At 37.1% G+C, this 26784-nt stretch overlaps 6 protein-coding genes across 11 annotated transcripts; 3 read left to right on the top strand and 3 right to left on the bottom strand.

Annotated features, from left to right (window-relative positions):
* Nucleotides 1-219: 219 nt before the first annotated feature.
* On the top strand, nt 220-3163 carry LOC111777625 (SNF1-related protein kinase regulatory subunit beta-2-like). 5 transcript variants are annotated; one of them, XM_023657305.1, is made up of 6 exons: nt 220-460; nt 643-805; nt 1050-1199; nt 1279-1441; nt 2549-2884; nt 3063-3163. In XM_023657305.1, exons 3-5 carry the CDS (start codon nt 1090-1092, stop codon nt 2873-2875), a joined length of 600 nt encoding a protein of 199 aa, XP_023513073.1. In that variant the 5' UTR covers nt 220-460; nt 643-805; nt 1050-1089; the 3' UTR covers nt 2876-2884; nt 3063-3163. The 5 variants fall into 5 exon arrangements, with proteins under 5 accessions (XP_023513073.1, XP_023513070.1, XP_023513072.1 ...); XM_023657302.1 differs by having other exon boundaries at nt 221-460; nt 2549-3107; XM_023657304.1 differs by having other exon boundaries at nt 221-460; nt 1059-1199; nt 2549-3107.
* A 1003-nt stretch (nt 3164-4166) lies between these two features.
* LOC111777037 lies at nt 4167-4664 on the bottom strand. Its single transcript, XM_023656481.1, has one exon. It carries the CDS (start codon nt 4662-4664, stop codon nt 4167-4169), a length of 498 nt encoding a protein of 165 aa, XP_023512249.1.
* Nucleotides 4665-5547: 883 nt separating this feature from the next.
* LOC111777747 (pentatricopeptide repeat-containing protein At4g26680, mitochondrial) lies at nt 5548-8020 on the top strand. Its single transcript, XM_023657462.1, has 2 exons — nt 5548-7583; nt 7659-8020. Exon 1 carries the CDS (start codon nt 5895-5897, stop codon nt 7488-7490), a length of 1596 nt encoding a protein of 531 aa, XP_023513230.1. The 5' UTR covers nt 5548-5894; the 3' UTR covers nt 7491-7583; nt 7659-8020.
* Nucleotides 8021-8106: 86 nt separating this feature from the next.
* On the bottom strand, nt 8107-12087 carry LOC111776941 (transcriptional regulator STERILE APETALA). The gene is made up of 2 exons (XM_023656361.1): nt 11710-12087; nt 8107-9437 (listed from the first exon to the last, which is right to left on the bottom strand). The coding sequence occupies exons 1-2, from the start codon at nt 11923-11925 to the stop codon at nt 8313-8315; spliced, it is 1341 nt and encodes a 446-aa protein (XP_023512129.1). The 5' UTR covers nt 11926-12087; the 3' UTR covers nt 8107-8312.
* A 7087-nt stretch (nt 12088-19174) lies between these two features.
* On the top strand, nt 19175-20037 carry LOC111776942 (F-box protein SNE-like). Its single transcript, XM_023656362.1, has one exon. It carries the CDS (start codon nt 19398-19400, stop codon nt 19866-19868), a length of 471 nt encoding a protein of 156 aa, XP_023512130.1. The 5' UTR covers nt 19175-19397; the 3' UTR covers nt 19869-20037.
* A 920-nt stretch (nt 20038-20957) lies between these two features.
* Nucleotides 20958-23286, bottom strand: LOC111776943 (zinc finger CCCH domain-containing protein 18-like). Of its 2 annotated transcripts, none has more exons than XM_023656364.1 (7): nt 22425-23286; nt 22208-22348; nt 21951-22130; nt 21818-21867; nt 21615-21737; nt 21416-21503; nt 20958-21338 (listed from the first exon to the last, which is right to left on the bottom strand). In XM_023656364.1, the coding sequence occupies exons 1-7, from the start codon at nt 23147-23149 to the stop codon at nt 21281-21283; spliced, it is 1365 nt and encodes a 454-aa protein (XP_023512132.1). In that variant the 5' UTR covers nt 23150-23286; the 3' UTR covers nt 20958-21280. The 2 variants fall into 2 exon arrangements, with proteins under 2 accessions (XP_023512132.1, XP_023512131.1); XM_023656363.1 differs by having other exon boundaries at nt 21416-21512; nt 22425-23285.
* Between the last annotated feature and the right edge of the window lie 3498 nt (nt 23287-26784).

Below are 26784 nucleotides of genomic sequence, written 5' to 3' on the forward strand. Positions count from 1 at the left end.
AGAAAACTAAGAAGCTTTTAATTATGATTCATTAGCAAATAATAATAATAATAATAATAATAATAATAATAATAATAATAATAAAGGTTTATTAATTTATAAAATGAGCATCATTATAAATAAAGTTCACCCCTTGGTATCTTCCAAACTCATTGGAGGTTAAAAACGCGCCCTTTCTCAAGTTCTTAGGTCTAATTTGTAGAGTAAAAAGGAAAAAAAAAAAAAAAAAAAAAAAACCCCAAAAAGAAAAAGGGAAAATTGGGAGTGTTCTTGAGGAGGGGGAGGAGTAGGAGAAAGAAAGAGTGTGGTGGTGGTGGTGGAGAGATTGCAGTGCCGATTTGAGTGTTTTTTGTCACTTAAAATCGTGTAATATGTAGAGCTCAAGACCATGGTGCGTTCATTTCTTCACTCAATTCTCGATTTGGGTGCTTCTTTTTCTGCAATTCATCCTCATAATTGGGTATCTAACCTAACTCCATGTTTCTCCAACTTGCCTCTGTTCCTTTCTTTTCACTTTTCTTCTTCAAATCTTGCCTTTACTGTGATGACCTGTGCTTTGTCTCTAAGTGATTTCCCCTCCGTATACACTAATTTTGGGTTCTTCCGATTGAAATCTCAACTGGGTTTTGCTTTGTTTCTCAGATGGAGACGACCCTTTTGCTGAATTGAATTATGAGAACACGACGAAGTGTAGAGAAGCTATTTTTTTGGTATCCTGCTCATAGGTTTTCCGAGCCCATACTTGAGTTTTCTGTGCGTTTTGTTCAAATTCATCCGACGCCTTTCATCTCCCCACCCCCCACAGGTAATTTCTTAAGAATCTGGAATCTGGGTTTTGTTTTTCCCCCTTCAAACAGAGCCAATATATGTATGCATGCCTATAAGAATCTGGGTTTTGTTCTTCACTGATTTTCTCTGCCACTTTATATGAATTCTGATGTTTGAACAGTATTAGCTTGTGTGTAAGTGTTTGTGGCAGAATTCAAGGATGAAGCACAATTTTTCCTTTTAGTTTCTGAGTACTTAATGATTTGGATTACCTTTTTGAGGTTGAGTAGCAGGCGTTTGAACGTTAAAGGTTATTATACAATGAATAATGAGGGAGTGTCCAACATACCAAGGACATCTGTGAAGATCTCATGGAACCATGGAGGGAAGCAAGTGGCTATTATTGGATCATGGGATAACTGGGAGACAAGGTACTACTTTGCAGCTAAGATGTTTGATTCTGGACATGTTTTTTTGTCTAATACAGAACATTTTATCTCCTTATGTTAGGGAGATGTTACAGAGCTTAGGAAAAGAATTTGTTATTATCAAGACACTCCCCTCAGGGATCTACCATTATCGTTTCATGGTTGATGGATGGTTGACATGTGCTCCTGATTTGCCTTGGGTTTGTGATGATTCTGGAAATTCTTACAATGTTCTTGACTTGATGGTAATTCTCGACTTCGACTTTTATATTCTCGGTTAATATAATTAACGCCCTGTATATTTGTTTGGGATAAGTTGTCTTTGCATGATTCCATGATCATGTCCTTGAAAAGATATTTGATTTGGCCTGGGCTTTTCTCTAGAATGTCAAACTTTTGATTGAGTTTTAGATTTTCCCAATTCAAAGAGCAATCTAATAGGTTTGTAAAGCTTGGAAGATTAGAGTATCTGTAATGGTCCAAGCCCACCGCTAGCAAATATTGTCTGGGCTTAGGTTGTTACAAATAGTATCAAAGCTAGACACCGGATGATGTGTCAGCGAGTAGGCTGAGCCCCAAAGGGAGGTGGACACGAGACGGTGTGCCAGCTTTGGTGCGTGGATTGGGGAGTCCCACATCGATTGGAGAAGGGGACGAGTGCTAGCGAGGACGCTGGATTTCGATGGGGGTGGATTGTGATATCCCATGTCGGTTGGAGAGGAGAACGAAACATTTCTTTATAAGGGTGTGGAAACCTCTCCCTAGGAGACGCATTTTAAAAACCTTGAGGGGAAGCTCGAAAGGGAAAGCCCAAAAAAGACAATATTTGCTAGTGGTAGGCTTGGGCTGTTACCGTATCTATCAAAATGACAAATGTAGATTCTGGGGGGTTACTATACTTCAAAAAAAGTTCCCAGGATTCAACTGATAGGAGAAGGAGATGGGATGGAACAGTTAACTTTGCAACTTACTCTTATTTTATTTCTTATAAACCACTTTATGGGCTATTTGGTTAAGATTTTTGGTTGATACCAAACCCACATATGGACTGTATTTTGGAATTGAGGGGCTTAAAAAGGGGGAGACAAAGGTTCGGTGGTGTATATACGATGTATTCGCATTGGGTTACTAATTGCTGCGCCATGGGACAAGGGAAGAAAATAATCGGTTTTGATTTCGGATGCTCGAGTACGAAAGTGTGAAAGATAGAAACAAATCTAGGTTCCTTGTTCTTCTGAATGAACAAGCCCTGATCCTTCTTTCATTACTTTTGGCTCTTAATTTTGGTTGAATAAATCTTTGTAAAAGAGCTTTGCCTGCCCAGTACTCATTTCTATTGATCTGTTTTACAGACACCCGTCTCGGAATTGCCTGAAAGTCTATCCGAGTTCGAATTTCCTCCATCCCCACCGTCTAGTTATGATAACCAATGCTTCAACGACGACGATTTCAGTAGACCTCCACCGGATCTACCGCCACCACTACGAGAGACTATTTTAAACGAACCATCTTGCTGCACGAGTGGTCATCAGTCTGATGTACAGCCTCGACACACTGAATTGAATCATTTATACCAAAATAACGTCGGAGGTGAATTCATGGCACTCGGTTCGACATTCAGATTTTGTGAAAAATACGTCACCATGTTACTTTTCAAGCCCTTGCTGAAAAGAAATTGATAGCCATTGGTAAACTGTTCTTTCCCCCTTCTAAATTTGTGGCATACCCTTTTGTATTTCAACCTCGTAGCTGGGATTAATTGAGCATTGAACAATGATTATTTATGTGAAGATTGTGATACTAATAGATTGAAGAGAGCTATGCCGTATGTAAACTCTGTATTCTTTTTCCCTTTTACTTGTGCAGTATGTTTCAAGCCATTGGAAATGAAATGTTGAACCCATTGAACTATTCTCAGGTGTTTCTTTCCTTCTTTTACTATGGAGTTCTATCAGTTTCCATGTTTATTTTTTTTGTTCTTTCTGAGCTGTTCATTGCATCCTGTAAATTAATTGAGTTTTGAGTTATTTGCTTCTCATAAGACCCCGACACACGAACAGCGAGATTGAACCGAGTTACTATAGTGTTTGTATTAGTTTCTTGAATAGAATTACAAATCAAAATAGGCATAGACAATGGGTTTGGTGGGCTGTGAAAGAAGATTCATCTCACAGGAACCTTAACCCAGCCATTAGCAAAAGCTATGGCTAAGATCACGAACGGAGTCGACATGCCGAAGATGATGATATAAGGAAGAGGAGCGAAGAAGGAAGATGGGTTTTGTTGGAGTGGAAATTTGATGCTAAGGGAAGAAGAAAAGAGGGAATTTGGCGGCCATTGTTGAAGCAGTTGTGAGCTACTGATATGTTTTGCTCATTTGTGTTTGGGGATCGCATATATATCATAGGAGATTTGGATATGAATGTTGTAGCACTGATATTTGCTCATCTTAGCCAATGCAGGACATGACAGACAACCCCATGGCCCCATCTTCTTCTTTCGTTTGCACTCGTCGTGACACTTCAATTGCTAGATTGTCGATCTATGAACCCAATTGTTCTTCGTCCCAGCTGTGCTATCTTCAGCGTTCATCGACATCGACATCCCCGAGACTAAAATACTAAGTTTAAGACCGGTGATCATTATTGATATTGTCTCTCTTTCCAGGCTTCCCCTCGTAGTTTTAGAATGTTTTGATCTCCTTCCTAACCGATGTGAGATCTCACAATCCACCCCCTTTCGGGACTCAGCGTTCTCATTGATACTCGTTCCAATAGACGTGTCGGTTGGAGAGGAGAACGAAACATTCTTTTTAAGGGTGTGGAAACATCTCCCTATCCTACGCATTTTAAAAACTGTTGTGAGTAGCAAAAGGCTAGTTGGATTCTACACTCAATGCATATCGACATGTTTGTCTACGTTCTAAGTATCAAACTTTGATATTGTAAACTTCGGTGGATTTTGTTGATGCTAAGAGCATTGTAGTGTAAGAATTTGAACTCTGATATCCTCTTTCATTCTTCTTATAAACTCCTCGCACTTCCTGTTCAACTCCTCTAAGCCGATGGTATCAACGCGGTGTCCTTGTTCTTGTTCTTGTTCATGTTCACATTCATCATCCTTCATACCTTCTAATTCATCATTATGAGCTTCTTCAAGAGCAAAGGAACACATTTCAAGTTCATGATCTCGAGTTTCTTGAAGAACCAAACGTCGTGAAACCTGTTGAACACGTAACAATCCCATTTCTTTCTCACCATCAACCGATCTCCTTCCATCGCCTGCAGCTTGTTCCTTGTCAGCCACACTCGAGCGAGAGTTTAGAGAAAGGAAAAGCAGGAGAGTATTGCAGAAGAAGAACATATAATCCTTGTGAATTGTAGCAGAGAAGTAGAAGATCCATGAGTAAGCTACAGAGAATGAGAAGATGAAGAAGAAAAGTGGTATGGAAACAGCAAAGATCTTCATAGTTTAATGTGGATTGTGGATTGGAGCAATTGAGTTACGTTTATATTAACAAACCAACACACAATTTCTCTGCATTTTCTCGTTGACTTCACAACTCCTCATTCTCAAGTCCTTCTGCCGGCTATTGCTTCTCCTAATTTCCTCTCATTTGCAATGTAAAAGCCTAGAAGTAGCCGTTATTTGTAATATTTTATTTTATGTTTAAAAAAGTATAGTAAATTGGTTAAATTAAAATTTTAAGATATTGACTCGACTTCTGCTCGGACATTAAAAATATATAGAAAATATTGTTGGGACATTAGTTTGCCATATCAGTCCACCCATCACTAATAGATATTGTCTGTTTTGACCCGTGACTTATATTCATTAGTCTCATGATTTTAAAACATGATATTGTACAAAAGGAATGTTTCGTTCTCCTCTTAAACCGACGTGGGATCTCAAACGTCCCACAAACCTATAATGAACTATTTGTTGAGGATTATTGGGAGTGAGTTCCACATTGGTTAATTTAGTGGAAGATCATGAGTTTATAAGTGAGAAATACTATCTTCATTGGTACGAGACTTTTTGGGAAAACCCAGAGCAAAGCCATGAGAGCCCATGCTCAAAGTAGACAATATCATACTATTGTGGTGAGTCGTGATTCTAATACTATTAAGAGTAGTACAGATATATGCTCAAAGTGGACAATATCGTACCATTGTGGTGAGTCGTGATTCTAACACTATTGAGAGTAGTACAGAGCTCAACACTATTGAAATTAGTACAAAGCTCAAAGTGGACAATATGGTACCCTCGTGGTAATACACCTAAAGGGAGATATGCTTGCAATATTTTATGTAAATTAGGTTAAAATTGCAATTACTAAAATTTGTTACCGAAACTGAAATCAAATTGCCCTGAGGAATGTAGAAGAACGAAGATCACAGCTTGGCGGAGAGAGCTTCAAAGTGGAAGGCGCTAGCCAAAAGATATTTTGCTACTCACTGAGAAAGGTGAACTACTTTGCTCCAATTCTTTTACAATGTGTCGGAGGTTGGAGGATTTCCATTTTTTCATCTTTCCTGTTCGAATCGGTTAGTTGATCCTCGAATCCCTGCTTTTCGTTTTCCTTCGATTTGTATCTGAACTGGGCTTTAAATGAATTGAATATGAAGTTTTTCTTGAATTTATTTCTATCGTAGTCGTTACCGCTTCAATCACAAAACTGTGATTTGTGGGAAAATCATGAGGGTTTTGCGATTTCGTAGATTTTCCACTCTACTGAGCTCTGTAGCCAGAACTTCTGCTTCTGTAAACCCTAATTTGGATGTGACTTTACGAAATAGGAAATGGAATCCAATTCCAATACCTCACCGATCAATTCCCGAACCCAGAGGACAAGACCTTGATTTTGTTAACGTCGTACATAGCCATCTGATTCATTCGGATTGGACTAAGCTTGATTGTTTGTCATCGGGTCTGACAGCATTCAGAGTCAAACACATTCTACTCAAAACCCGGAAGGACTATGTACTATCGCTCGAGTTCTTCAATTGGGTTACCACTCAAAATCCTTCTTCTCATACCCTTGAGACCCATTGCATAATCCTCCATATACTTGCTAAACATAGGAAGTTTAAATCTGCAGAATCAATTTTGAGGAGTATCATAGATTCGTGTTCTATTGAGTTTCCTTCTAAGTTGTTTGAATCCTTATTGTACTCTTACCGAGTCTGTGATTCTTCCCCGCATGTTTTTGATCTGCTTTTCAAGACTTTTGCTCATTTGAAGAAGTACAGAAACGCCTCTGATACATTTTGTAAGATGAAGGATTATGGATTTTTACCCACTGTGGAGTCATGTAATGCGTTTCTGAGTTCCTTGATTAATTTCAACAGGGGAGATATTGCTTCGACGTTTTATAGAGAAATGCGACGTTGTCGGATTTCGCCTAATTCGTATACGCTCAACTTGGTTATTTGTGCTTCCTGTAAATTGGGAAGATTAGATAAGGCTAATGAGGTGTTTGAGGAAATGAAAACCATGGGGTTTTCTCCAAATGTTGCATCTTACAATACACTTATTGCAGGCTACTGTAACAAAGGTCTTATAAGCTCAGCCATGAAACTCAGAAGTACAATGGAAAGAAATGGAGTTCCTCCAGATGTTGTTACTTTTAATACTCTTATCAATGGGTTCTGTAAGGATGGGAAGCTTCAAGAAGCAAGTAGATTATTTGGAGAGATGAAAGCAATGGGTTTATCTCCTACTACTGTAACCTACAACACTTTGATAAATGGCTACAGCAAAATGGGCAATACCGACATGGGCAATAGACTTTTTGAGGAGATGTCGAGGTTTCGAGTTAAACCCGATATCCTTACTTACAATGCCCTGATCTTGGGACTATGCAAAGAGGGAAAGACGAAGAACGCAGCATTTCTGGTTCGAGAGCTTGACGGGAAGAAACTAGTTCCAAATGCTTCGACGTTTTCTGCTCTAATTTGTGGGCAGTGTGTGCGGAAGAATTCGGAGCGTGCATTTCAAATATATAACAGTATGATGAAAAGTGGCTTTAGCCCTTGTGACCAAACCTTTAGGATGCTATTGACCACTTTCGTTGATAATGAGGATTATGATGGAGCAGTTCAATTATTGAAGGACATGGTGAAGAGACACAGGGCTCCTGATTTGGATAACTTATGTGAGCTTTGTGTTGGACTTGGGCGATGTGGGAATGGTAAAACAGCTATAATGTTATGCAGTGAGTTGGAAGCTCAACATCTCTTGCCAGAAGGTTTTGACAAACTCAAAGTATTCAATTCATTGCACAATGGATAGTTAACCATATTATGCTCTGTTTATCAGATCAAACTGCCATGTGATTCAGCTGCAGTAACTCACCTAAGAGTCTTCTAGCCGCGAAACACAGAGGTAAGCCTGGATGATGCCTCCATTGACTTGAATTATATCAGACTCGTATCGACTTTTTTGTCAGTTGATTTGCAGTTTTCAGTCTAATAACTCGTTATCAAATGATTCGATCCAAGTCGATCACCAATGTCAAGCAACTATAGGTAAAGGTATCTTATGTTATGCTCCAAAGGGTATCATTGCCTTCCCCTTCAGAACTTTCATGGGCTCTCACTCTGTCAATGGAGGATTTACTGGTCTCGCTTATGCTGTTTCTATGGCATGTTGAAGTTCTTAAACCCAACTAAATTCTTGTTAGTTGAGTTGATTGCTGTGGAATACTACTTAGCCGATTAGCTTTCATTCCGATCCTAGTCCATGGAATGAGACTGATGCTCTTTTTCTCTCGGGTCGTTTGTCGTCGTTTCTTATTTTATACAAATAACGAAGTTGAGGATGATGATGGATGATAATAATGAATTCATTAAGCCTAAGATTCCAATAATCCTTCATAAACTCGATTAACAATAATTGCCCCATGAATTGAAATGAAAATACGTTGTTCAAAACAATGAATCGGAATAAAATTTCCTTCTTCTCCCCCGACAAAGAAAATGGAAAGAAAGGACCATGATTTAGATCACCCATGAACACTAAAGACCCGTCCTTCTGCACTCCAATCATTCAATGAAACCCCATCACTGCCGAACTGTACACATCCCCCAGGAACCAATCTACTACATTGTTTGATTATGCACCAAAATCCCACAAATGTAACGTCGTGTCGAACCCAGAGGCCGCCACGTATCGGTCATTGGCAACGACAGCATTGGCAGCCCCAATCCTCTCTCTAAACCTGTACAGATACTGGCCATGCTCTATTTCCCAAACCCTTATCGCCCCACCGGAGCTCATCACAGCATAGCCCATGTTCATGCAGCCCACAGCCCCTCTCTGAGCCGCCCCTGTTACTGTGAACGTACAAACTTCTTCCATTGTGTCCACTCGTCGTACCACAGCCACACCATGTCCGTCCACCACTATGTATGTCTCATTGCTTACGTCCATCGATGTTACTATCCATACCACCCCATTTTCCTCCTCGTTTAATACTACTTGATTTCTCAAGTCCAAAACCATGAGCTGTAGGCTAGTGCAGGCCACTGCCGATTCCCGACTCGACACCCGTACCCGGCCGACTTGCTCCATTGGCTCCGCTAACATGTGCCACCCCGTTACAGATTCTGGGTCGGTCAGCGACCCACCTACGAACACAAGTTCTTCACTGTTCCCATCCCATATGTGGAATGCACGGCCAGGTACACCAGCATACAGCCCAACCCACCACCGGTCACACCCAGCAAAGTCTACCAACACACCATCATTCATCACATTGCCTTCATGTACCCGGCGCGTGGGCGATATAGCAGCAGGGGTACGGTCAATAACTCCAATGTGAATGTCGCCGTCAATGCTCGCAAAGACGATACGAGCATCAGCAATCACAATGCCAGAGACGGCGCGTGAGAATTGCCCAAGACGGTCACGGTGGTGGGGACGAAACGTAGTGACATGGACACGCGTGGCAAGGTCAAACAAACGAACAGTACCATCAGCAAATCCACAAGCCAAGTGGCGCAAGGAGATAGCAAGGCAACGACACATCAGACTATCAGGTTCATCCACATCAGACTGATCAAATTGAAGAACAGTATGGAGAGATCTATGAGTACGGAAATTACAAGCTGTAGTGTGCCAATACACGTACTCATCTCGCCAAGTGTCGAGCAGACGGTCGGTCCGACCCCATATCTGAGTGGTCAAACGATGCCACAGCAGCTCAGACCGAGACACAGCACGCCAGGTGGAACAGACCTTGACAAAGCAAAAAGTAAGAGTTAGTGGGAAGTCAAAGAGCCACGCAAGCAGTCAATCATAGACAAGAAATGTCAAACAACAATGGAGAGATCAAAACAGAGACAGGGAGTGACATTTTTCCATGCGCCTCCAAAACAGCCAAACACAACAAAAAGAACCGATCTTTTTATTTGTTCTTTGTCTGTTTGTCATTGTCAGTGAGTAATAGGGGAAGAACAAAAGAAGAGCCTAAAAAAACGTACCCATAATAGAAAAAAAAAATGAAAAAACACAACTTTTTAGCTTCTGTTCTGTTCTGTTCTGTTCTGTTCTGTGGTCCTCATAACATGTCTGTCTCTCTTATAAAATCATCCTCTCCTCTCCTTTCATGGGTTTGTTGTTTTTGTAAGGATATCAAAGAAAGAGGGCACGTTAAAAGCCACCATGGGAGATGAGATTCAAAAGCGTGCTTCCCCTTTAAGTATTTCCATTTTCATTTCCAAGAAAGGTGTCGTTAAAAGCACAGAATCTTTCTTCTTTTCTCTCTCTCTCTCTCTCCTCTTGTCTTTCTTCTCTCACTCCACCTTTGACTCGCCTGTCTCTTCTATCCAATCCATTCCCTCTCAATTTATATATTCATTTCCCTCCTCGGATAACTGGTTCCTTGTCACGTTGTATCCAGTATTATTGGGAGCGAGTCCAAACGTTGGCTAATTTAAGGAATAATCATGGGTTTTGAGAATTTGTCACGAGAGCTTATACTCAAAGTGGACAATATCATACTATTGTGGAGAATCGTGATTCCCAACATAGTATCAAACCCATGCTCTTAACCTCGTCACGTCAATAGAATCCTCAACAAAGAAGTTAGATGTCTAAAAGGTGCAGTCAAAAGTGACTCAAGTGTCGAACGAATAGTGTACTATGTTCGAGGACTCCAAAGAAAGAAGTCACGATTAACGTGAAGGACATAAAGCTGCTGTTTCAAGTGAGAAAACATAGCTTAGGAACATTAATGTGATATTATAACATGGTCAGGCATGGTGTGATGTTAGGTAAGAAGAAGAAAAATGAATGTTAAAGCCATGCCATAGCTTCTCTCTCTCCTACTGAGTTTTAGTCACATGGGTAGGCAGTGTTTGGGGTATAAAGTGGGCATCAGAAAGTGGGTTCGAGTAGATTTGGTGGAAAAAAGAGTGAAGTTTTTGAGTAAAAAAAGTAGAAGAGAGGAGTTTATAACATAGGGCAGAAAAAGAGATCCATGCCAATAAAGGTTATATAAGGAAAATTCTACGCCAAAAGACCCCTTTTCCATTAGATATGCAGAAGGGCCCCAAAAATAGACAATTCTAAACCACTATAATAAAGACACCAAACCAATATTTGCATCCAACAAAGAATAAACCCTATTCTTGAAAATGACTTTCAACAACATATATCCATTTCATACCAATCCCTTTCAAAACTAGATATCCCCTCTTCTCTTCAATGATCAACATCTCGATACTAAATCAGTTAAACTATGTTCAAATTGGTAAAATTCAAAAAATGTCATATACCCAAATAAAAAAGATCAAAACTTTACAATGTAGGAGTATTTAGAAGACTTGTCCGATGTTCATCATTGAACTAAGAAGACAACTTTCTTGAGTTGGATTTAGTTAAAAGATACGGAGAGAAAACATATCAGTTAAGCTAAGTTCAAATTGGCAAAATTCAAAAAAATTTCACATACCCAAATAAAAAAGATGGAAACTTTACAAAGTAGGAGTCTTTAGGAGATGTTCATCATTGAACCAAGAAGACAACGTTCTTGAGTTGGGATTTAGTTAGAAGATGAAAAAAAAAGATACATTAGTCGGTTAAGCTAAATTCAAATTGGTAAAATTCAAAACATTGTCACATACTCAAATAAAAAGATCGAAACTTTACCATGTGTGAGTATTTAGAAGACTTGTCCGATGTTCATCATCGAAAACTTTCTTGAGTTGGGATTTAGTTAGAAAACGGCGTAAAAAAGACATGATTAATCAGTTAAGCTAAGTTCAAATTGTCAAAATTCAAAAAATTGTCTCACCCCACGTAAAAAAGATCGAAACTTTACGACGTGTGACTTGTTATTCAACCATATTACTAAGAACCCATCATGAGAAATCTCATGATCTTGCAAAATGATTGAAATCATTATTGTTCAATACAAGAAACTAAAAAGTAGTTGTTTTCAATGATGAACAAAATAGGAACGTGAGAAAGAGGGAGAGGAGGAGGAGGAGGAGGAGGAGGGTGTCACCTGAAAGACATTAGAAAGAGCAGCAGCAGCATGGATTCTTCCAAGAGAGCGAGAAGCATCAATGGCAACTTGAGTAGCAAGTGCTTCAATAAATGGCTCAGGCCAAACCTCATTGGTGGCACGACGGCGAGATGAAGAAGGACCATCAAAATCCCCACCGCCCCTCCGCCGTCGGCCGCCACCAGAAGAGGAGGAAGAAGGGGCGGAGGAAGACATGGAACAGCAAGAAAACAAAATTTAATAACAAGAAAATGAGCTTTAGTTTAGAAGAGAAGAGGAGAAGAGAGAAATGGGAAGAGGGAAGAAAAAAACAGGACAAAAAGGGTTTGGATAAAGACACCAAGTGAGGGTCCCAAGAAGGGTGTGTTGGGGATTCTTGGATATATATATATATATATATATATATATATATATATATNATATATATATATATATATATATATATATATATAAATATATATGAACACAAAGAACAATACCACCACCCGCCACCCGCCACCGCCACCACCTCCACCGCCACCAGAACGGTTGTTTTTGTTATTAATTGTGTGTGTTATGACGGCGGAGGTGGGGGAGGAGAAAGGAGGGACTGCTGTGTTATGGAAATTACCATAGTTTTTTCAGGTGCTTTTGTATGCGGATTTTGCTCTCAGTTATTGCTTTCAATATATATAATTTGTCAGTTTAAATTACTTTTTGGGGGAAAGGATTAGATTACCAAGGAACCCATTAAACTTCAATTAAATATATACATAACAGAGTGATGAAGAAGAAGAAGAAGAAGAAGGGTGTTCCTCGATTAGGGTTTTTTTTTTTTTTTTTTTTTTTTTTTTTTTTTNTTTTTTTTTTTTTTTTCTTGCTTTTTAAGAGAGATGAAATAACAGAGAAGTTAATATGGGTGAGTGAGAAATTAATTGAAGATGTCATACAAGAACAAGACTCTAGATCTTGAATTCCTCTTTCTTTTTTTGTTTTTTTTTGTTTTTTTAATTGTCTAATGTTTTCTACTATTTTAGAGAATTTTTGTAATGATAAATATTGAAATAGGAGGTGAGGCGGGGCGGGGATGAGGACCCTGTACGGTTGATATCTCTAATGATAAGAGTTGGAAGAGTTTTTTGTCCCGTGGACATATGTAATGATGAGAGCTAGAAGGTTTTCCCATATTGTGGACGTANGAAGGCTTCTCGTCCCTGATCCGTGGACATCTCTAATGATAAGAGCTAGAAAGTTTTCTCGTTTCATAATAAGAGTCAGAAGGCTTCTCAATCCCTATCCTGTGGCATCTCTACATTAATTTTTCATTTTCGTTTCTACCTCTTTTTAACATGAAAGAACTCCATTATAATTTTTTATATTTATATTATGGGGTCCCATCGTTTGAATTTTGCATGCAATTTCAAACTAAAAAAAATAATACTTGAGAAATTATAATATTATCCAAAATTATTAAAGGTGTTTAAAAAATTCGATCATCCAAAAAATTTGATCCAACCAATTCAATTCAATTCAATCCAATCCTTACGAGTTGAGTTGAGTTAAAATAAAGGAAAATTTTGTGTTAAGCTAATTCATGGATTCTCCTAAAATTAAACTGAGATGAATCGAACCAACCCGGTTCAATTAACCCACGAACATCTTTAAAAGCTATAAGTTAGAATATCTTACAAAAACCATGACTTTAAACAAGGCAACCATTTGGCATGAAAATCGGAGTCCAAACATTACCCCTTCGATTCAAATATATAAAACAAGTTTGAGAAATTTACGTAATTCGGTCTTTAGAGTTTTTATTATACAATTTTGATTAATAACATATATTTTAATCAGCTGAANTATTGTGGACGTAAGAGCTAGAAGGCTTCTCCGTCCCTGTTCCGTGGACATCTCCAATGTTAAGAGCTAGAAGGCTTTCCCGTCCCTATTTTGTGGACATCTCTAATGTTAAGAGCTAGAAGGCTTCACCATTCCTATTCCATGGATGTCTCTAATGTTAAGAGCTAGAAAGATTCTCTGCCCCTGTTACATGGACATCTCTAATGTTAAGAGCTAGAAAGATTCTCTACCCCTGTTCCATGGACATCTCTAATGTTAAGAGCTAAAAGGCTTCCCTGTTCTTGTTTCATGGCTTCCATGTTCCTGTTCCATGGACATCTCTAATGTTAAGAGCTAGAAGGCTTCTCGTCCCTGATCCGTGGACATCTCTAATGATAAGAGCTAGAAAGTTTTCTCGTTTCATAATAAGAGTCAGAAGGCTTCTCAATCCCTATCCTGTGGCATCTCTACATTAATTTTTCATTTTCGTTTCTACCTCTTTTTAACATGAAAGAACTCCATTATAATTTTTTATATTTATATTATGGGGTCCCATCGTTTGAATTTTGCATGCAATTTCAAACTAAAAAAAATAATACTTGAGAAATTATAATATTATCCAAAATTATTAAAGGTGTTTAAAAAATTCGATCATCCAAAAAATTTGATCCAACCAATTCAATTCAATTCAATCCAATCCTTACGAGTTGAGTTGAGTTAAAATAAAGGAAAATTTTGTGTTAAGCTAATTCATGGATTCTCCTAAAATTAAACTGAGATGAATCGAACCAACCCGGTTCAATTAACCCACGAACATCTTTAAAAGCTATAAGTTAGAATATCTTACAAAAACCATGACTTTAAACAAGGCAACCATTTGGCATGAAAATCGGAGTCCAAACATTACCCCTTCGATTCAAATATATAAAACAAGTTTGAGAAATTTACGTAATTCGGTCTTTAGAGTTTTTATTATACAATTTTGATTAATAACATATATTTTAATCAGCTGAATTATGTTTGAATAGAGTCGAGTAATAATATTTTAAATTATAAGAATAGAAGTAAAAAAATAAATAAATAAAAAAAGAAAAAGAAAAGAAAAGGGGTGGGAAATAGGGTTTTAGAGTGAGAGGTCAAAATCAGTCCTTTAAAATGCAGCTAAGCTAAGGCTAATAGGACTAAGTTCAGTCCCCATGGGCTGCCTGCCTGCCTGCCTACTGCGCCCCTACCCTCTACTGCTCGGTCAACTCTCTTACCAATTAGCCCACACCTGCCTCATTACATTAATTAATTATTTCTTTATTATTATTATTATTATTATTATTATTATTATTATTATTATTATTATTATTATTATTATTATTATTATTATTTGGATTCACAGTATCTTAATCAGTTTTTTGCAATACCCCCTGTCAAGTCAATTTACATTTACTCTTCCTATTACTTTTTTTATTACTCGCCCCCAAAATAAATTTATTATGTAAGAAAATAAACCTAATAAATATTAAGTAAATTCTCCTAACCTTTATTTGCATTATTAAACCATACTAGATTAAAAAAATTAGTGCTAAACTTCTCCCTAATAGATGCGTTTTAAAACTTGAGAGGAAGTCCTTGGATGAAAAGCATGGTGAAATTGGTATCATAGCTAGACATTGGGTGGTATGCCAACGAGGATGTTGGATCCTCAAGGGGGGCAGATTGTGAGATCTCACATTAGTTGGAGAGGAAAATGAAGCATTCCTTATAAGGGTATAGAAACCTCTCCTTAACAGACGCATTTTAAAACCGTGAGATTGTAATGGACAATATCTATACTAACAGTGGGTTTGAACTGTTACTAATAGCATTAGAGCCTAACATTAAGCAGTGTGCCAACTGGGACGTTAGGATCCAAGGGGGTGTATGGTAAGATCTCACATTGGTTGGAGAGAAGAACAAAACATCAAGCCCCCTTAGCGTGGAAACCTTTCCCTAATCGACACGTTTTATAAACTTAGAGAATATATATATATATATCTCTGTTAGCGATGGACTTGAACCATTACAAGTAACCTCCACAATAATATAATATAATGTCATTTACTTATATATACACGATTCTAATAGAATTTAAGATAGTCGAATTTAATATATATATATATATATATATATATATATATATATATATATATATTTTTGGTAGAAAAAAGAAAAAAACAAAAAGAATTTGTAATGATAGGTTTAGAATTGTTATAGCAATGATCATAGTAGGCTCTTATTTATGAATAGTAATAGTTGAATGAGACAAATTTAGAGTCCTAATGTAATAATATACATTATCATATAATATAAAGTTTTATGTCATATATTCTTATAAAAAAAATAATTTTAATTTGAAAATAAAAGAAATTAAAAAAAAAAAAAGATAAAATTAAATACGGGAGAGTGGAGTGAAAGCAGGCGCGTGAGAAAGAGAAGAAAGAAGGGTGGGGCCGGGAAAAGACAGCCGTCCTTTTTGACTAAAGCGCATGACATGCTCATGTCTAATCAACGATTTTGTATGGATAAAAAGAATTTTATTTTATTTTTATTATTATTATTATTATTTTATTTGTTGTTGAAAGTACAAAAGTTGAAGAGTTGGTGGTCAGAGGCTATTTTCCTCTATAAACCCAATTAATATTCTTTTTATAAATTATGTATATTTGTTCTAATTTTTTATTTTTATCTTAATTTAATTTAAAAAAAGAATTCTAAATATTTCTTTTATTGTTTGATTTGATTTCGAGTAGGAATTTGTTGTTGTTTTCTCTTGTTAAATTCAGTAATTAATTTGAAGTAGTCATAATATTAATTACTTTCGACGGATTTAAATACTTTTTAATTAAAAAAAATGTTTGATAAAAAATATCATTATGTCTTGCCTTTTAATTTTTTAATTTTTTAATTTTTTAATGATTAAGATGCGATTCTCTTACGGCAAGATAAAATAAAACATCCGTACCTTGGAGTTTGGGCCTTGATTGGAGGCCCATTAGCATAGGATCCAGCCCAAATTTATGTTTACTTTGTAGAGCCCATGGATGGCCCAAGTATTTGAAACCCCTGAAATAAAATTTTTATAATTTTATAATCTATTAGACACAAATTGTGTTGAATCCTAGTTCAATTCTGTAATCATCACCCGACTAGGAATGATTTAGTTAATTTTTAAAGATAAAAACAAGTACCTATCATAGAGTAACACTTTGGTCGTGAGAGAGATTTACATACCCTTATAAAGAATGTCGTTCACCTCTTCAACCGATGTAGAATCTCAGTATAGTTCACCGTTAACCTTGTTTGTATTGACCTAGTAAAACAGCAGAATTTTGTGGTTAAAATCTAGTAGGGTTTTGAAACTTATGAGCAAAAGGATCCAGAATCTACAGTACTTATAGTCATAAATATATTCAAAATGAAAAGCGTATAAAAACAAATATCAACATACAAAACTAAATCACGTGCACATAATATTTGACATGAAAACTCATTTCAAAGCATTTCTGGGACCATGGAGTGTAAAACAAAGATATGAAACGAATGTAAATGTAATCAGACCCAGAGTTAACAAAATCCTGTGCAGAGCAGCAAGAGGCAGTACAAATTCCATTAAAGAAGTTGTAGTTCTGAATCTATGAAACCCCAAAAAAGAGAGAAGATTTACAGCAAAATGGGGTTGAAATATTGAGCTGCAAGAGAGGAAAAATTACAAGATGATGATGACAAGAACTCTACAACAACAAAGAGCAGTCTTTTTTACACAGGGAAGAAGGATAAGCAAGCGAGAATAGGGAAAACGTATGAATTTGTGTTGGTTATTGGCCTTTAGGGGTTTCTTGTTGTATTGTTGTAATTATTAAGTTCTTCACAGCAAGACTTGGGAACAGTGCCTTCTCAGATGTGTCCAATAGACAAGTCCAACATGAAACAAAACAAGGCCTTCAGAAACCCTAAAAGAATATAATATGGAGAGGGGGGGGGNTAAAGGGTGTTTTTATAAATCTAAATGTCAAATACAGCTCCCTTATATAATGATGTTTTATTCTATGCTTTCTGTCTCAAAAGGACTTAGGGTTACCTTTTTGTGCCAACCCCCCATCAGACAATCAAATGGACACTGCCCTGTTCATGTTATTTCTTTATTATTTTTCTGAGGAAACCTATGATGCTTGTTTCCCTCTGACTTTTCTTCCTGCTCACAAACATCCTTCTAATTTTCAAATATTTTTTAATGCATTTATCGTCTTCTGCTTCACCTTTTCCCCCTAAATGCATAAAGTTCTGTCTATTTTGTTTTTAGTTTTCCAGCATCCATTTCCCGAGTATGATGAGTATATATCACTGTTTAAAATGATACCCATTTGAAAATACTGTACGCTTTGTAATAGAAATGACCCATCTAACAGGATTCACAAGTTTAGTGCTAACCTATAGATATCTCACAAGCGAAAACAATGCATAACATACCTCTATGATCATTGTCAACACGTTTTTCATAGTCTAAAAGTTCCACCCCTGCCCCCCGGGTGTGTGTCTCTGGCCTGCCTATCCCTGTGTGTGAAAAGTTGAAAATCATTAAATCTCTCTGTTCTAGAGAGGAACAGAGAGTGATATGACTAAGGAACGAAAGTGAGCACAGCCTTAAGTCTAACATGCCATCTACTTAAAATCTGCATCAATAAAACAGTGACTCTCTTCTAGAGGGATGTGAGATTATGGATTACGATGGATAAGCCTTCCCTAAATCATGGGGAAGAAAAATGGATGATTAAACTAATTGAAGTGATTTAGAGAGAATTATGTGACAATTAAGGATCATATAGTTAATAACATGTCACAAATTTAAATTTAACACACAAATATATTACTTAATGATAAGACTTTTTCTCAAACTACATAGGATTGAAAAAATTGAAGTGACTTAATACATGAAAACTAAAATGGAAAATTAGCTCTCAAATTGTTAAGAGAAATGCACTCTTTAACTACAACTTGGTGACATGATAAAAAATTTCAACAAATATTTCCTGTTTCATTTGCAATTATTTTCAAGAACACCTTTTCAGACATCTTTTAATTTATTATAATTGCAAGACTAATTACAATCATAATCAAGATGCATTGCACATATTATCTGTCATGACATCATTAAGATATAAAAATCCATAATTTGATATGGCACCATATAGAAATTGGTGGTTCAGGAACAGATCCAATGAACAATGTATAGACATGATCCACACTCCACACACTGAAGTTAAGAAAAGATAGGCATAAGAACAGACTTTGAGACAGTAACATATCCATGCACAGGTGATTCCAATTTCAAGGGCTACTCCTCCTTTGAAGACTGGTACCCAAATCACAACGGACACATGCCCAAAGTCTTGGAATATGCACACACTAAATTCAACTGCAGCTTGAGCTTCTGCTAAGCTAAGCAACAAGACAGTTCTTTCTTTAATTTTTTTTTGAAAAATGAAACCAATGAAAGAGAAAGTTGAACAGCATTGCATTCATTTGCATTGGTTTTGATTTTGATCTGCCGTTTGGTTCTTGTCTTGCAGATGTCGNTTCCTTGGCCCCATCTCCTCCCTCCTCGATACCCCCTCTCTCAATCCTTCTCACAGACATTTTCACAAACACGCGGAGTTCGAGACGCACAGCAAGACAAATCCTATCTTAGACTTTTTCTCCTTGTTAATGAATTTCCACCAGATGGAGTTCTCTCTCTCCCTCTTTCTATCTCTCAATCTAGGGTCAATTCCATATATATCAAACAGGCAGAGGGTTTCAAGTTTCACCTACCAAATTCCTGATTATTCTAGGGCTAAAACGTAACAATGCAGAAGAATCACATACCAGAGCCGAACGAGAAGAGGCGGAAGTTCTTGATCAACGACAATCTCGACATTCTTATCGAAATCCTCAAGCGGCTGGACGGACCATCGCTCGGCGTCGCGACCTGCGTCTGTCGGCTCTGGTGCACCATCGCTCGAAGTGAATCGGTGTGGGAACAGGTCTGCTTCCGGCACGTAACATCGCCGCTTCCGGCGTCTGTGAAATCGGTGGTGGTCGCCTTGGGAGGGTACAAGCGGCTGTACATGGTGAGCATACGGCCGGTGCTGAGTCGACTCGGCTACTCAGACCTAATGAGGCGAGTTTGGACTCAGAACGAAGTTCAACTTTCACTGTCTCTGTTCTGCGTGGATTACTACGAGCGGCTCACCGGAAATGGAAGACTCGGCGGCGGCGGCGGCGGCGATGCGTCCGCATTGTCACTCATGTTCCTCTGCAACACCGTCAACGTCTGATTGATTTCAATGACTTTTTCCGACACTTTCGCCGGCGTCAGAACGGTAGACCAATCCATATAAGAAACCAAGCTGGCTCCGGTGATCTTTTGTCAGAAGGATTAAGAATAGCTTTAGCCTGGTATGATTATGATTATTATTCCAATTATACATCGATTTTAATAAATAAAAAAACACAGACCCATTATTTTCTATATTTTCATAATTATGTGTTTCTTTTATTTTTTTATTTATTATTACTTCTTGTAACAAATAATTTATATATATATATATATATATATATGTAATATTAGAGTCCTATTTACACTTTATTTTAGTCTTTATAATTTAAATGTTAAATCATTTTGTGTCCTCTAATTCTTCTTATTCATTTTAGAGATATAATAAAAGTTAAAAATATTATTCTAAAATGGGGTGGAAATAAAAGGAAAATTTTAAAAAATGAATGTGTTCGTGTTGGTTTTAGAAAAAGTGATTAGAACAAGACACGGGATTGAAGAGGGTGGTCCTTACATCTCTTTAAGGTTTCGTGACTTCATTGGACCTTAGGTAAGGTTTCTCTTTGCCTACCAGATATCACTTCGCGGAATCCAAAAGTTTGTTCGATTACACATGTTGGACCTTGGGCAAGGTTTCTCTTTGCCTACCAGATATCACTTATGCGGAATCCAAAAGTTTGTTCGACCATACATGTCGCTCATCTCATCGAGACATCCCGAATATCTATCCATCTAGGTTCACCATATTGAATAACAAGTGTATATGTTCTTGAAAAACCCATTTAAAAGGAAGTAACCTGAGGCACTAGGTTCAACACGCTTGTCCTCACTGTGAGGTTGATCGTTGATCCTCCATAAGATAGGCCTCAACAAAAAACTGAATAATTGCTTAATTGATCCACACCATCGTAAGAAATGCTTTATGCTTCATGCTTCATTCACCTCTCCAATCGTTTGTAACAGCCCAAGTCCACTTTGACTCATTTTAACTAGTATGCATCTATTACGGAGAGAGTTTAAGCCTACTTCAACTAACGTCAAGTACCATCTAGAATCTGATCGGATATCTACTGGCAGTGCAGTCGCACACTTATTGCAAACTAAGTCATTTATTTGAGTTGCAGACATTATGTCTTTCATTTACACCATTTCCTTGAACTAAATAGAAAAAAAGTAGATCAAAACACACTATCCTAGGAAATGGCAAAGTTTTCTTAGAAAAACAAAACAAATCCATCTCTACTCCTCTTACTTTCTTAGTCAGAATAATCCACTTTTCTTCTACCTATTAGAAACCAAAAACAAACACATAAAATCTGTCGTAAACTAAACCGATTGTGGGGGGGAAAATGTAGTAGTCTTGTATCTTCTTCTTATTCTATCAACATCTTCATCTATAAACTCGGTTCGAATTCACCTCCTCGTCGGAGCTGCAAACGGGCTCTCCGGTAGATCAACCTCTTGTGTTGTGCTGCAAAACCACAGTGTCATCACATTGCTTAGCAAACAGCAATGTAAACCACAAATCACATAGCCTTTTTAACAAACCTATCATCATCAGCTTGGTCAGTCAATGAAGGTAGTTGTTCATGCTGCTGCTGATCAGTGGATAACAGGTCCCCCAGTTCTGGCCCTTCTGCATTGCCTAAACACAATGCTATAAGAAAAACAGTCCACAACCAAACCCAAACAGATCATAGTCTCCTATGATATATCGATTTAGTTTTTGAAAATTAAGCTTCGAGACCTGATGAACGTGTCCATTCGTTTGTTGAATCCACCAATGACAAAAGAAGCTCAGAGCGTTGTCGCTGTAGCTCATTTTCATCAATCAGAATCCTTGTCAGTGAATCATTAGTAGCTCTTGGCACTGCAAGTAATTTGAGCATATGGTTCAAACATGCAAGAAAAGGGATTCCGAAACAACCAAATGACACTGTTTTTCCTTACTAGAATTTGCTTCTTCCATGTTTCCTTCACTGTTGTTTTCAGCATTATTTCTGTACAAACAACAAAACATGTTTTAGGTTCAAATTTTCACAAAATAACCAGCCTTCCCTTCTCAAAATGCTGTTAAAACTACCTCTGTATAAGCCTAGACTTCTCCTTGTAGGGCTTAACAAGAACTTGAGCACCACAGACAAAATGAGTAGTTCTGACTGAGAGAACATGTCTGGCTGTCTCAGCATAAACGAATGTTACAAAACCATACATCCTGGTCTGTTGGTATGGTATCTTAACATCTTGAACAGGTCCATATTTGCTTAAAGAACAGCATAAATTCAGTAAATAAACATACCCAAGATCAACAAGATTCATATAAATTTTTCACATTCTTACTCGAAGTAGTTTGAAACATCCTGTTCTGTGAAAGTACTAGCAGCTGGAAATGTAATGTAAATCTGTCGAGCAATGTTTTCAGAGGAATCTATGTGCTTTCCAATATCCTCGACCAAGATTAACGAATGTTGCCCATGTGGCCTAAAAGAAACCCTAAATTTAGAGATGAAACAAACAAAGAAGCCATGAAATTACAAACAAGAAACGGAGAATTAACCTGTCAAGAACACAAATGGAGTTCAAACTAGAGAGAAGTCTAGTGAGGCTAAAACAAGCCCTCCCAAATCCACGGCCTTCAGTAAGATACCCGTCGGCTTGAAGATTCTTGCCGTAGAAATCATAATAAACCATCGGCAGAGACGCGATTGAAATCGGACTCCCTCGACGGGATTTCAGAAGCCCAACGATTTCCATTTCCAGGTTTTCAAGCGCCTTACCACGAAGAATAACTCGCTGCTCGTGATTCGCATTCGCCGCCTTAACTTGCCCGTGGAAATACCTGCATTTACTCCCGTGCTTACAATATCCTTTGCGGAAATAGTGACAAATCTTAAACGGAAACCCCCGCAGCCCAACCGGATTCACCGATTCGAATTGATCCTCCAGGGAAAGAAACTGCATAGGATTTTGAATGTCCAAATCGGAGTAGGACTCGGAGGGGAACAATCGAGAGGAAGGGTCGCGGCGGTACACGGATAAGGGAAAATAGGGGTCGGAAATCGAAACAGGGGATAGCGCAGAGGACACCATTTCAGTGATTCCTAGGTCGGATTTGGCGTCTTCGATGAAAGATTGAAGAACAGTATCAGGACAGAAGGCCAATCGGATCATATCGCGATCGTCGGTGTTTAGAATAATGTACTCGATGATCGTGGTCGCACATTCCGCATCCATTTCGCAGATTCTTTGAAACAATAAATTTGTTGGCTCTGGTAATTCCATTTTGCTCCGTAAATCCTAAACGGAAGAACAAGAAAGAATCAAGAACAAACAGGAAATTGAGGATTCAAGAAACAAGCGATCTGTTACTTGATGATCTTGTTTCTGTGTTAAGTTTATATGAATCTGTTCTTCACACTGAGAACGACGCCATTCTTATATAGACAGCAAGATGACAGAGGGGATTGGATTTTCTTCAAATTAATTTAATTATTTATTTATTTATATATATAATAATCACAAAATTTAAATACGACGACCACTTCCTCACTCTCTTAAAAATCGTATTTATCGTAAAATAATTGGTCAATTTAAAATAAATAAATAAATAAATAAATAAAACTTTATATTCGATTTATTTATTTATTTATTTATTTTCTTCTTTTAAAATTACGGGTCGTTATAGAAAATCGCGGTAAATTATGAGAAATGCGCCTGTATTTCCGAAAACAGAAACCCATTGAAAAGACTAAACTGCCCTTCTATCTCTTTTTTTTAAATATAAATAAATAAATAAATCACACGTGTGACTTGTGGAAAAATAAATAAATTAACGCACCGTTTGTTAAAGTGGGTCCCACTCTGATCAACGGTTTTATCCTACATGGCAAGTGGGTCCCACTTCTGAACAATGCTATCAGTCATCTATTATTTATTATTTTTCCAGCCAATAAAATATGAAATTCGGTCAAATTCAAGAAAATGGAAGGGTAAAGTAGGTATTACGCAGGGTAAATAAGTCAACGTATTGAGATTCACGAGTGGAGCTATTCAAACGGCAGATAAGGAGGGATTACCGGTTACCGTTAAAGTTAATATATATAATATTTGAAAAGTGTTAAAAGAACAATTTAAAAAAAAAAAAAAAAAATCTAATATCAATAAATGAGATATAAAAAAAAATTAATAAAAATATATTGTCCAATAAATTAATAATGAAGGGATAATAATGTATTATTAATATAGACATTTTAATAATAACATTATCCAATAATTTGGCATAAATGTATACTTTTTTATTCATACGTGACACAATTTTAATTATTTTTGTCCACAATTTACTTAACAAGGCTCTAATATTTATTAAAATTGAATTAAATTATATTTTAAAATCAACTAATGATAATTGATTCTTGTTAGATTTAAAATAAATGTTACGAATTATCATCCAAATTAATTATAATATTAAGTAAATTAGTGTTTGCTAAAATTAACATGAAAGCTAAACAATTAGGATATATTGATTGATGTATAAATATTAAATTGTTGTATTTTGGATATTACAACTATTTTTTAATTAAAAAAATTAAGAGGAAAAATTTAATTGTGTGAGAAAACAAAATTATCGGAATAGAAATAATAAATGGGCCCATCGGACAGTCGGCCCAAAATGGGATTGTATTGGGCTTCGGCTACTTAGAGAATGCAGGTGAGTGGAGGCAATTTTGTCGATAATTTTTTCAGTTGAATGTCTTGGAGAATTTCATTGATCATATGAATAGCAAGCGAAACGAGCCACGCAAGATGTATCAATGGATGAAATGGATTGGGCGATTCAGGGAACGGAGGTGACTCGGTATCTGACTCTCATACCATTTGTAGCCGTTCAAGCCCAAAGTCACGACAGATATTGTCTATTTCCCTTTCGGCTTCTCCCAGGAGGTTTCCACACCCTTCTCCCTTCTCAAGAATGTTTCGTTACTCTTTCCAATGGAGGTGATATTTCACAAAAAAAAAAAATAATAAGTTCAGTTGCATTTGTTTGTCGAGATCATGTTTTTGTCTCCATCCCCATCTAAAACATAGCTTAAAGTAGTCTACGCTTCCCTTCTCATGTAATCCACTATTTGCTACTACTTCTTGTCGTTAAATTTATAGACAGACTTGCTTTGTTCATATAGACAGGTTCCCTTCTCATGTAATCCACTATTTGCTACTTTCTTGTCGTTAAATTTATAGACAGACTTGCTCTATTCATATAGACAGGTTTGCTCTGTTCATATAGAGTATTTGATATGTGCTGAGATGCTAGAAGCTGGATGGAGTATTTGATAGCTTACTCTGTTCATATAGACAGGCTTGCTCTATTCAGCTAGAGTATATGATATGTGTTGAGATGGCGGAAACTGGAGTATTTGATAGTTTGCTCGACAGATTGCTCTGTTCAACTAGAGTATTTGGTATGTGCTGAGATGCTGGAAACTGGAGTATTTGATAGCTTGCTCGACAAGCTTGCTCTCTTCAACTAGAGTATTTGATATGTGCTGAGATCTGTTCAGCTAGAGTATTTGATATGTGTTGAGATGCTTGGAGGGGAGTATTTGATATGTGCTGAGATGCTAGAATTGAAGAAGACATGGCATGGTTGGAAGAGGAGGATTTACCTCCTTCCATATTTCTTCTTGGAATTTTCCACTACCGAATTCATATAGTTTGATTATTAAACTGATATAGATTCATTGTATGATTGTTCAGACCCATTTGAGAAGAACAGAGAGCCCATTTGAGAAGAACGAGAGGAGAACAAGGGATTCAAAGTGACAAGACACTGAAATCACGTAACCCTTACCTGTTTGATGTTGGAATGCATTATATAGTAGCATTACAGTGGTTGCACCTGGAATTCCTTATATCGACTGCACCTAGAATTCCTTTTTAGATTTAATTCAATCGTTCATGATATAAATTTTTCGATCAAAACATCTCTTATTAAATAATGAATTCAACAATCACACGATCAAATATGAAATATTTGGGTTGTTTTCCCGCCTCCACAATGGTTAAACTTAAAAATATAAGATAAAAACATCGTTTCGAGCAACAATGGGGAGTGAAGCAACGACAAAGGCTAGAGGGATGGTTGTTCTCGTAACTAATGAATGTTCTTTCTAATTGAAAGAGAGTTAGCAAGAAAAGTACTTGATTCGACTCTATTAGAGAGAGGGTCCACATGGGAATGTTTGGTCGGTTTTTCAACTGCTCCAATTTTTTCTTTACTTTATGGCTTTTGTCTATTAGCCAAGGTGAACATGTGGGTCCTGCATTTCTGAAATTGAGTGAATCAGATGCCCAAAAAATCACAAGTTCAAGTTGGTGATTGGAACAGAATCTAATAAATAATAGCCACATTCCATGGCATAAAGAGATAACAAACTGAAATACTAACCTTTCAGATCATGGAAGAAGAGGAAAGTTCACCTGAAACAATGGGAAATAAAAGAAATGGAAGAAAGAAAGTTTCTATTCTATCTTCTACGTTTCAATTCTTGGAAGAAGATGATCCAACAATGTCGTTTGTCTTCCATGTGGGCTTGTCGAAGAGGGTGAGTTGAGGCCTGTGCAGACCCACCCCGATGTGAGTGCCGGAGATATTAAGACAATCAATTCAATGTACAAACAATAAGTAGTGTCCAGTGGGAGCTCCAAAGTCTCTGGCAATCTCCTAAGAGGACGAGGACTGTCCTAAACTAGAGGAGAAAACATGAATTGACTAACATACAGGCATAATGAACACATAAAACTTGTACAATTTGCAACAAGATCTTGGTTGCTTCATTGTTTTTCCTCAAGTGGATCGCCATACTGAACACATAAAGCTTGTATATATAAACACAGTTCTAAACAAAAGGGGGGGGATG

The sequence above is a fragment of the Cucurbita pepo genome, chromosome LG16, assembly GCF_002806865.2.
Source record: "Cucurbita pepo subsp. pepo cultivar mu-cu-16 chromosome LG16, ASM280686v2, whole genome shotgun sequence".
NCBI lineage: Eukaryota > Viridiplantae > Streptophyta > Magnoliopsida > Cucurbitales > Cucurbitaceae > Cucurbita > Cucurbita pepo.